This window comes from Anarrhichthys ocellatus, unplaced genomic scaffold (assembly GCF_004355925.1).
Source record: "Anarrhichthys ocellatus isolate YVR2014 unplaced genomic scaffold, GSC_Weel_1.0 scaffold41, whole genome shotgun sequence".
NCBI classification, from domain to species: Eukaryota; Metazoa; Chordata; class Actinopteri; order Perciformes; family Anarhichadidae; genus Anarrhichthys; species Anarrhichthys ocellatus.
Genome location: NW_022280071.1, coordinates 533,896 through 544,426, shown reverse-complemented (window position 1 = coordinate 544,426; position 10,531 = coordinate 533,896). Strand labels below are relative to the sequence as shown.

The 10,531-nt window shown below is 43.7% G+C and overlaps 1 protein-coding gene across 2 annotated transcripts in view; it reads right to left on the bottom strand.

Annotated features, from left to right (window-relative positions):
• plcg2 (phospholipase C, gamma 2) overlaps positions 1-10,531 on the bottom strand; it is a 47,268-nt gene that overhangs the window by 1,782 nt on the left and 34,955 nt on the right. For both annotated transcript variants that reach the window (XM_031868132.1, XM_031868133.1), the window contains exons 22-30: positions 10,304-10,413; positions 10,032-10,128; positions 9,860-9,932; positions 7,475-7,647; positions 7,005-7,107; positions 2,297-2,500; positions 1,142-1,281; positions 836-944; positions 537-704 (exon numbers count right to left, since the gene is read on the bottom strand). In XM_031868132.1, the coding sequence (XP_031723992.1) occupies positions 537-704; positions 836-944; positions 1,142-1,281; positions 2,297-2,500; positions 7,005-7,107; positions 7,475-7,647; positions 9,860-9,932; positions 10,032-10,128; positions 10,304-10,413 (1,177 nt within the window). The remainder of the gene's footprint in view (positions 1-536; positions 705-835; positions 945-1,141; positions 1,282-2,296; positions 2,501-7,004; positions 7,108-7,474; positions 7,648-9,859; positions 9,933-10,031; positions 10,129-10,303; positions 10,414-10,531) is intronic.

Below are 10,531 nucleotides of genomic sequence, written 5' to 3'. Positions count from 1 at the left end.
ATACACATACATACATATATATACACATACATACATACATACATACATACATATATATATACACATACATACATATACACATACATATATATATGTATGTGTATACTAAAAACAGAGAGAGACTGAGAGCTGTTGAGGAAGAGCTTCGTGTGAGCCTGGATGTCAGCTTTGTGTTCATCTAAACAGGCCCAGGTTTCACACTAAGTAAGGACCAACGCATTGAGAGACTTGTCATAAAATTGTCACCATATATGCTGTATTATGCTACAATGTGTCATTTTGTAACTTTTTTGGTTGTTGGTGTGCTGCGGGATCTTTTTAATGTAAAAAATGTACCACGGCTCAGAGTTAAAGTATTCACACCCTGTGTCAAATGAATGTAAGAATATTTGACATACATGACTTGTCTTCACTGATCTCTCATACCGCACATTAAATAAAGGTGTAACATATAAAATATAGTATTGCTTGATAACGAGTATTTCGTGAGCTTGATGCTCCCACCAGCTCTGGCCCTCTGTGCTGTGTGCTCCCACCTGAGCGGATGCCTTTAACAGGAAACGTGGCCTGAGCCAGGAAGTTGGGGTCGGAGAACATGTCCTCTTCATTGACCACAAAGCGCAGGAAGGTGAGCTCGGGCTCGAGCACGGTGAAGACCGCCGAGTCTGCCGGGGATTTCCACACCGGGTTCAGACCGTTGTCACCTGCAGCCGACAGGACGACAGCACCGTTCACACGAGCACAAACTGCTTCTCACTTTAGTCTCATTTCTTTCCTCTCCCCCCTTTCCCCGTCCCACGGGGTTTAACTGTCAACCCTCCCGCCCTCTCCTTACGATAGACGATGGTCTTGAACTTCTCTTCCGTGTGCCCACACAGCTCGATCTCTACGAATGGACTGGCGATGCTGCGGCCGGGCTTTGGGAGGTGTCTGGCAGCGATCACCTGCAGACACACACAGCTGCTGTTAAGAAGTTCTCCCCAGCAGCTCATTCAACATTTACTTACTGTATTACGAAGTAAAGATCAGCCAGTCAGCATCATCCACTTGGATATATCCTCACGCAACCTCATGATGATGATGGTGATGATGGTGTATGTGTTAGCCAGTTATTACTGTGTGTGTTTGTGGAAAGACGTACCCTAACCACGATGTCGTACTTGACCTTCTTCCTCTCCTGCTGAGGCTCGTAGCTATCGTCGCGCATGAGCTCCGGCTGCAGCACGTAGCCCGTACGTCCATTCAGAGTGAAGAGGGCGCTGTTCAACTGGGTGTATTTATCTGGGTGAAACACATACATAATATATAAACCTCTGTTCTACATATCGCCGCTGTCAGGCAGGAAACATCGTATGTCCAAAACTGTTCCTTTTCAGGAAATGAAAAAAAATTCCTGTGTTTTTAAAATAACTACACACTGCGTCTTCAAAGTAGGTATTGTGTCTTATAATATTTGATTAAAATTCAGCTCAAACGGAGTGACAAGGCTTTTTTCACCAGTGGATGTTGAGATACTCGTTTTGCCAGTCATTGATTAGAATGGCCGCTGAGGTTGCGTCACTAGCTAGCTACGCAAGTCACCTCAGCAAACACTGACATCTATAGTCACAATGTTAACAGCAGAGCTAGTTTCATAAACAGTGTAGTTCGTAAAGTGTGTAGTTTTAACTGAGCGGCGAGGTCTGAGGGTGAGGGGTTCTTCATTCACGGAGGAGGCGGGGATTTGCACTTGTTATTGTCGTCTCATTGTCTGTATTCATCGCTCTGTACGACCATAGTGACCGTTTACTCACAGCGCTGGCAGAGACCAGCAAAAAAGTCAGTCTGTTGCGTTAGCTCCGCCTACCCTCTCTAACGGACACTGCTGGGTAATGAAAAAAATCGTGTCACTAATGTTGCCGCAGACACCCAGTTCGTAATACCGCAAACTATTCAATCACCATTGTGTTACCTCATGTGGCAACAGATTTGTTTGTGTCCAAGACGCCAAATGAGAAGTCTTATAGACCGTGCATACAAAATCAAAATATGACGGCTGCATTTCATTGAGCTGTGTCAGTTCCAGGGCCCTGGTCTTTTGTCGGCTCACTGACATTGCTTAACTGTGAAAAATGTCTTTTGGCAATACTTTTAAGGAAACCTTAAATGCTGTATGCCTCTGCACTCCACTTGTGTCCTGGATTACCTCCAGGCCACAGTTAGTAAGACTGAGGATCTGTGTCTTTGTCTAAAGACTCATACCCCTGAGTTGTTCCACCGAGCGGCAGAGGAGATCAGCCCAGATAAACTACCGTACCTGCAGTCTGGAAGTTGAGAGCCACCATGTGACTCCCAATGGCCCACAGCGGGTAAGGGTCGTAGTTGGAGGACTCCACGCGCTGGCCTTTTGGGTAGATGCGACTCAGGGACTTGCGATTGTACTGCAGGAAGTCCTTGGTGCGGCTCTTTCCTGGCATCTTGTTCTCCACAAAGGAGCGGATCTCCTTGTAGCTGTAAGAGTCTGTGGGGACAAAGAAAGGAGCAGTCATTTGAGAGGTACATGTTGAGCTGATAATGGTCCAGACCAATGAACTGGACTGAAACTGTTAATAATGAAACCTGTGATTATATAGAGTATATTTAGCTGTGTTATTATCAAAGTTCAAAGTTTGCTTTATTGTCAATTCCACAATGTACTGGACATACAGGGGAGTTGAAAAGATGTTTCTCTCTAGTCCAACATATAAATATATAAACATATAAAGTGAATACAGTGCAATAGATTAAAAAACATTTAGACAATATATATATATATAATAAGAGAAAAAAGAACAAAAAAAACTATCAATCTGTATTTAGCAGCAGTTGGACATGGGGATTTAGCAGCAGTTGGACATGGGGAGTCTTAAAAGAGAGGAGGGAGAGAGTTGAGAGAGTTCAGCTTCCTAACAGCCTGGTGGACGAAGCTGTTTGAGAGTCTGGTGGTGCGAGCACGGAGGCTCCGGTATCTTCTCCCAGAGGGCAGGAGGCTGAAGAGACTGTGTGAGGGGTGGCTGGAGTCGCGCACAATCATGGTCACTTTGCGGGTGAGGCGAGTGTCGTATATGTCCTGCAGGGAGGGGAGTGAGGCACCAATGATCCTTCCAGCTGTGTTCGCTATGCGCTGCAGGGCTTTCCTGTTGTAGTCAGTGCAGCTTCCGCCCCACACAGTGATACAGTTTGTCAGGATGCTCTCAATGGTGCCTCGGTAAAAGGTGCACATGATGGGTGGTGGTGTTCTTGCCTTCTTCAGTTTGCGGAGAAAGTAGAGGTGCCTCTGGGCTTTCTTTGCCAGTGATGTTGTGTTGGCTGTCCATGAGAGGTCCTCACTGATGTCCACCCCCAGGAATTTGGTGCTGCTCACTCTCTCTATATCAGCACCATTGATGGTCAGTGGTGGGTGTTGAGTGTGGCCTCTCCGGAAGTCAACAATAATCTCCTTGGTCTTGCTGTTATTCAGAAGGAGGTTGTTGTCTCTGCACCATGTGGTCAGAAGGCTGACCTCCTTCCTATAGTGGGTCTCATCGTCGTTGGTGATAAGACCTACCAGAGTTGTGTCATCTGCAAACTTGACCATGTGATTGGTGCTGTAGGTTGTGGTGCAGTCATGTGTCAGCAAGGTGAAGAGCAGTGGACTGAGCACACAGCCTTGAGGGGCCCCTGTGCTCAGTGTGATGCTGCTCGAGGTGTTGTTGCTGACACGTACTCCGGTATCCGGTTGTTGGTTACTGATAGTTAGCTTGAAATATTGCTAGCTGGTGATGTAAGTGACATGTTTGTTGCTTGTTGGTAGCTAAGGAAGAGTGTATGGTTTGTTGATTGGTGGTGAAGCATGCTGCCAGTGACGACACCGTACCAAATAACAGAACACGCTTCTAGCTGGTTGTTGTAAGCTAGCATGCTGTTATAGACAGAAGTGAACACTGCTTGCTTTAGACGGCTGTGTTGAGTGCGTGGGTGCAGATAAAAAGGTGGTTCTGGGACACATTGTTAAAGTTATTGAGAGGGTGCCCGCTTCATGACCCTGTAGACTTGCCAGCGCTCTTATTGCCAATCCCCATTGAGAACGTTTCATACGAACGTTTAATGCCGCCCATCATTTTCACGTCTCACGGAACGCTCCATTCTCCATACTCCTTCATTTCATTGAATGTATCAATCCACACTGACTCCGGAAAACGCGCAATCGGACGGAGATGGGAGGTTTTTTTTACGCTTCAAGTCTATTGTTGCTTAATGAAGAGCAATCTACATAGACAGCTGTTTAAATCATGCAAATGTTCCGCAGTATATGTGTTTTGAGTAGTTGTGCAACAGATCATAAGACTGATGGTTCGGATCATGGATCGGATCAGCACAAAAGAAAAAAGGGAGCAATATTACTTTTGGAGATTTCTGATCAAGTTTTTTGCCGCCAATACTTATTGCCAATCATTGATGATCCATATTGGCAGATACAGATCCCTTTTCTGTTTTGTTTGGTTATAGCAGCAAAAATCTTTTCAACAAAGTCAATGTTAACCATCAAAAATTCTAAATGTTATCCTTACTTTGTTTTAGTCATCTATAATGTTTTTTTAATCTTCATAAAAACACACAATTCAAATGATATGGAAATAAAAAAGATAGTATTTTGTCATTAGCTTTACTGATGTATTATAAGCTACTTTGAGCTAGTGTAAACAGCTCATAATTCATCTCTAATATCTATTTATATTGTTGTGTTGGTTTCTCACCAACACTAAATTTTACGAGATTACACATCATGATAACGTTATTCACCTTGCACTGAACAGAGCCTGAACGCATCATAATGTAAGTGAACAGAACCTTCGTTCATTAGCCGTTAGCGGTGCTGCTAATGTTACTAGCCCTCCTCCTGTCAATTTCAACTTGGATTGGTTGTTTACAATGTAACATTATCAGCGAACAGAAAGCATAAATGCCGAGTTCCGGATCGCATATTTTACTGAACATTGGCGGATAACGATCATCAGTAAAACTTTTTCACGCTATGATGGTTTAACGTTAAACTGTGTAATTAATCCGCGGTTCACATGAAGGCCGAACGGCGAGGGGGGATCCGTACGGATCACGGATCGACAGTGGTCCACTACATCTCTCGTTTTTTTTTTAATCCCGGGGGGGGGGGGGGACCCACCTACAGAGGTCCGGGCTGTGCCCCCTCCAATGGCCTCAAATCCTAGAAACAGCCCTGGGCACAGCCATTGCATGGCAAGATAGATGATTCATAGTGATAAAAACATTTAGAATGCTGCCTTATCCCAGTATCTAAAAACCAAACTAGAACAACAGACTCACTTGATGAGGACCGTTGCGGTGTGGGTGTAGGTTATGTGCAACTCAGTGTATTTCTAAATTTAGATCGGTGACACACAGGAAGCTGTCTAGTCCTCAGATCTTTCTCTTTGGTCACATCCTGTTTGCTGAAGCACTTTGAGTTGTGGTAGAAGAACAGTGAAGGTAGATACTCACGGAACAGGCTGAGCTGCACTATTTACTCACTGGTCAACTGTAGGCTCATGACCTGTAGCCTGTATTACAACTTGTGATTAGTGTAACATTAATTTCTTTATACTACAGAGACATAATAATATTGGATTATTGTGAATCATTTTGGGGAAATCGGCTTTCTGACAACAGTAGATGAGAAGATTAACACCACTATCATATCTGTACAGTGAATATGAAGCTACTGCCGGCAGAGGGTTAGCTTGGTTTAGCAGAAAGACTGGGAGCAGGGGGGAAACAGCTAGCCTGGCAAGTTTTCCTCTGTCAATAAGGAAACTACAAACCTTTTTACAGTCACTTTACAAGTTTATCTCTGAAGGTTTTATAGTGGAAAATATCAAGATTATCAACCAGCATTATTTGTGGCTGCTGGCAGACTAGCTAGGGGTCAGATGAATGGAACTGACCCCCAAAAAGGGGTTTTGAGTACCTCGACAGTTGTTAATATTTCTGTGGAGAGATTTTGTCAAAGCGTCATTCAATTTGACAGTGTAGCTGAGATCAAAATCAAGGTTGAGTTCGAAGATGGGTGTCATCTGAGCAAGGGCGGCGGTAATAGTGGAGGTAGGGAGTAGGGCTTAACAAATAATCTGTTTTTGAACAGGGAGGGAAGCAGCACTACTGGGTTCATCAGCCTCACACGCACTGAATGCACCGAGTCACACAACCTCTCTTTCTTTAATTGAAAATAAAAGATGGGTGAGTAGTACTTCCTTTCTTCCAATGTTTTTACTTCACAAACAGAAAACGCACGTTTTATATTGTGATATTTAATAGAATTAACAAAACTTTAAGCTCCCCATCCAGCCAGCTGCAACCTAAAATTCGTTTTTTGTTGTGAAATGTGGAGGTATAGTACAGGTAACTCCTCGTTTCAACGTAACGAATCAGCCATTCCTCGTTCAGTGTGGGCTTTCAAAGTGAGCGTCAGCAATAAATAGAAACAAAAGATCATCTCAATTTACGGGCAATTTGACAGCCCTAGCAGGAAGTGAGGAATGGTACATTAGAACCTAACAATAAGGTATGTTTTTTGTCTCAAACTAACGTATGTGGAACACAATAGTGACTTAAATTTTAAGAGTTACCATAAAGATTTACACTTTTTCAGGTGCAGTTTCTTGCTCAATTGCTAGATATTCAGACATAATTTGTGCTCCGGTAATTCTAATGTAACCAACTCTGATGTGTATGTATATGAACAGTATTCATACAATTCTTTCATAACTTAAAATGATGAAGTTTCATAGAGGTAACAACGATAAGAACAAGTTTGGTATGGCTTTATAATCTAAAACTTATCTAAAACATATTGACTTAATCACACTGAAAGAATAAACACATTTAAAGTGTAGACCACACTTTGAAGCTGTGGTAAAGGTTTCTCGTCACATCATCATGTTGCACGCGTTCACAGGCCTTTGTGTTCATTATGTGCGTCTGCATGTGTTTACCAAAGCGGTCCTTCTCCTTGCTGCGCGGCTGACAGTAGACCACCATGTCCGACATCTCCATGGCAACCTCTGCCTTCTTCTCCACTTCCTCCTGCTGTCTGATCTGAGATTGGACAGAAAAAAAACAGCCACTTCCTGTTTGCACGGTGATGCTGACAGACTGCCGGTATCGTACTCCCATTGTGGTTTTACAGTATGTTTCAATCATATACTGTCCTTAGATTTAGTCTGAACTAGTGTCACACAAACTGACAATATGAAAAAACACAATGTGAGCTGATAGTATAGTTTCTCATAACAAATATCATAGCACAGTATCCCACAAGAGTCATAAAAAACGTCATAAAAAATATACGAATGTAAACAGAAATAGAAAGCTTTTATAAATAGCAGACTTTAATCATAATTGTGTAACAACCTAGTTTAGAGGGCCCCTCTATATGCATTATCGTATACCATGAGATGCTAACCTCTTGTTCCCTGTTATACTGCTTGCTCATCGCTCTCTGGGTAATGTCCCAGCCCACTTGGTACCATTCGAACAGCTCCACCAGAGAGCCCGCTGCCAGGTCGAACTGCAGACTGTCCTGCTCCACGTCCTGCAGGGTCAACACATTGGGCTTCCCGTTCTTACCATTCTTCACTGGAAACAAAAAGCACAGTGGGGGGGAGGGCAAAGAGGGACACATTACTCCCATATTTTCATAGACAATTACAAACGACATATTCGCATCCCATTGTAAATAATTTACAGGAAGCCACATTTGTAATTACAGCACATGTATCGCTCCAAATGCAAAGACCTAATTTCACAATGTGAGAGTAGGCTAAATGGCCTGCAAAAGGACAATTCACACTCACTGGCCCCTTCTCACTAACTTGTCGGTGTCAAAAAAAAGTACAATTTGGGGACCAATGCTCAACGTCTAGTTGACATATAACATCTGTATACTATGCACAGCATCTAATAAAGGTAGATAGATAAAATGATGAATGAAAAAATCTTACCCCTTGTGTCACAGCTCTGCCACTACTATCCTGTCACTCTATCTCTCACTCACCTAATCAGCTCATTCAGTGCACCTGCTAGTCACCACCTGCTGCACCTACTATTTAGATCCCAGTCTCACACACACTCACTGCCAAATCGTTCTCCGCTTCCATGCAAGACCTTCCAGCAAATACCCTTGGACTGATTCCCCGTTGCTGACCCTGCCTGTTTTGGACTACCTCGCCTCTGCCCCGGTAACTCACTCAGCCTTCTGTCCTCGACCACGAGATCCTGCCGCTGTTTCCCTGTGATTTTCTACGTGTTGTGTCCAGAGGAAAATAAAGTGTTGATTCAAACTATCCCTGTTGTTTGTCGTACTGCTCCTGGGTCCTTACTATACCCGTTACCCCTTGAGGTTTGTGACCACTTAGGGGAGCAATGCTTTGATGACCAGGTTGCAGGTTAATGCCCAACAATACACACAATAAGGGAAAATGTTTTTGTGCTATTACAATGATTGTGTTTAGTCTTGTTCAGAATAAGGGTGAATTGGTATTGAACCATTTCGTACGGGACGCCCGGTTCGGTATGCACCATCCTTTCGGTACGCCCTGTGACCCCAAACGGCTGTTTACATCTACTTCTCACGCACGTGGAACAGAAATACTGGAGCGCAAGTTTTACTGGGAAAGATTTTGGCAGCGCACCAGTTGCTGTCAGCTGCAGCATGCTGGTTGGTTTGACTCTGTAAGCTGGAGTAATCAAAGTCAATGGACCACGATTTGTTTCAAACTGTATGCTGATAGATAAACTGAAGTCGGGTATATCTGTGGATGCACTTCAAACATTTCATTTACGAGGGCATCACCAGAATGTGTCGATAAGCTGAACGAAAAAACGTACTGGACGGCGAGTCCTTCCCTCCACAGAGTTCAGGCACACTCGATCGTAGACAACACAGATTGTAAGTGCTCGAGCCCCGCTAAATAGGGCGTTAACATGTACATTTAGTCAGTCTGTTGTGCTGCTCTGTACAATGAACCACAGCCCAGTCCAGTCCAAAAAAGTTTTTTTTGCAGGTTCTGTGTTTTCCCAGGTGGCAACCTTCGGTTCTTCGAGTGAAGCCGATGTGGTGTCTTATAACTTGCATTCTCCCTACTGATCAGCAGGGGTCCCAACTACATTGGTTTAAAAAAAAGTCCAGTTGTATGGAAGTCTATTAAAATGACTCTACTTCTACCTCAGTAAACGTGAGTTTATGGTCTCAATCTCTAGCTTCAAGTCTTCTTCAATACAGCATGATGTACATTTATTAAATTATGGTCCATTTAGAGTCAAATAGACCATAAAGCAGGGTACGCTTTAGGGCGGGCTTACTGTGATTGACAGATTGCTGCCGCTACCAGAATCTTATACGCCGTCTCTACGTCACTCCTTCGCATTCCAAATATGGTCACTTCCCTTCTTCAGATGCAAAAAAGCCAAGATGGTGGCGGCCTTATTCCAAGATGGCAACGCGAGATTGCCAGACTCAAGGGTTCAAAATATCAGTCCACAAACCAGTATGTCCTCTTCTTATATACAGTCCATGTGTTTTTCCTTATTGTACCAAAAACTTACCGAACCGTGACCCAAAAACCGAGACATGTATCGAAACGCATCGTACTGTTACACCTCTAAGGAAATTAAGCAAAGTGCCAGCAAAAAGCAGGGAGGAAGAACACGGCTTTAGACTTGTTTGCTGTTGGAGTTGTTTTTTTAGTTTTCAGGCTTTATTAATTGGTTGTTTAATTACAAGGAAAAGCGACATCTGTGTAGTGAGGATAGTGACAACTAGCATGCATCATATACTTAAAGAACTCACAGTTTTGGATGTTGCACTTGGAGATGTCCACCACGCCCTGACATAGTTCACCTAGTGGGTTGTCTTCCATGTCCTGTTTTAATACATGTGGCAAACACATTCGATTATTTATCAGTCGATCGCTGTGCTGATTGAACTCCATTTAAACTGTGACCTGAACTCTAATGTTCACCTGTCCTTTGATGTCAGGTTTGGTGTTGTTGGACACTTCCTCGACATAGTTCGCTGGGAAGAACAGCTGCAACTTTCCACCGTAGTCGCCTTTCCACCTGTAGAGCGGAGGACGACAACGTGAGGACCTGTTTTGTTCTTTGTGCGTGTTTGCACTTGGCCATGCTAGCCAAGTATATGCAGATGACGATGCATTATGCAGGGGATTAAAGTGACTAACTCCTAAGATATGGCAGACTCATAACTGAAATGTGCATGTGTGTGTGGACTCACCATCCATTGCTCTCCTTTGATACATTGTGTATCAAAGCTCCTTTGCTAAAGCTGTGCTCATCCGGATTTTTGGCCTGGTAGCTGTAGACGGCCCTCACTGTACTTTGAGGCTGAAGGAGACAAACGCACACTATCATGACTTCATTCCAGGATACCAGACAGCTAAAGCGGACAGTGTAGTTGTGTGTGTGTGTGTGTGTGTGTGTGTGTGTGTGTGTGTGTGTGTGT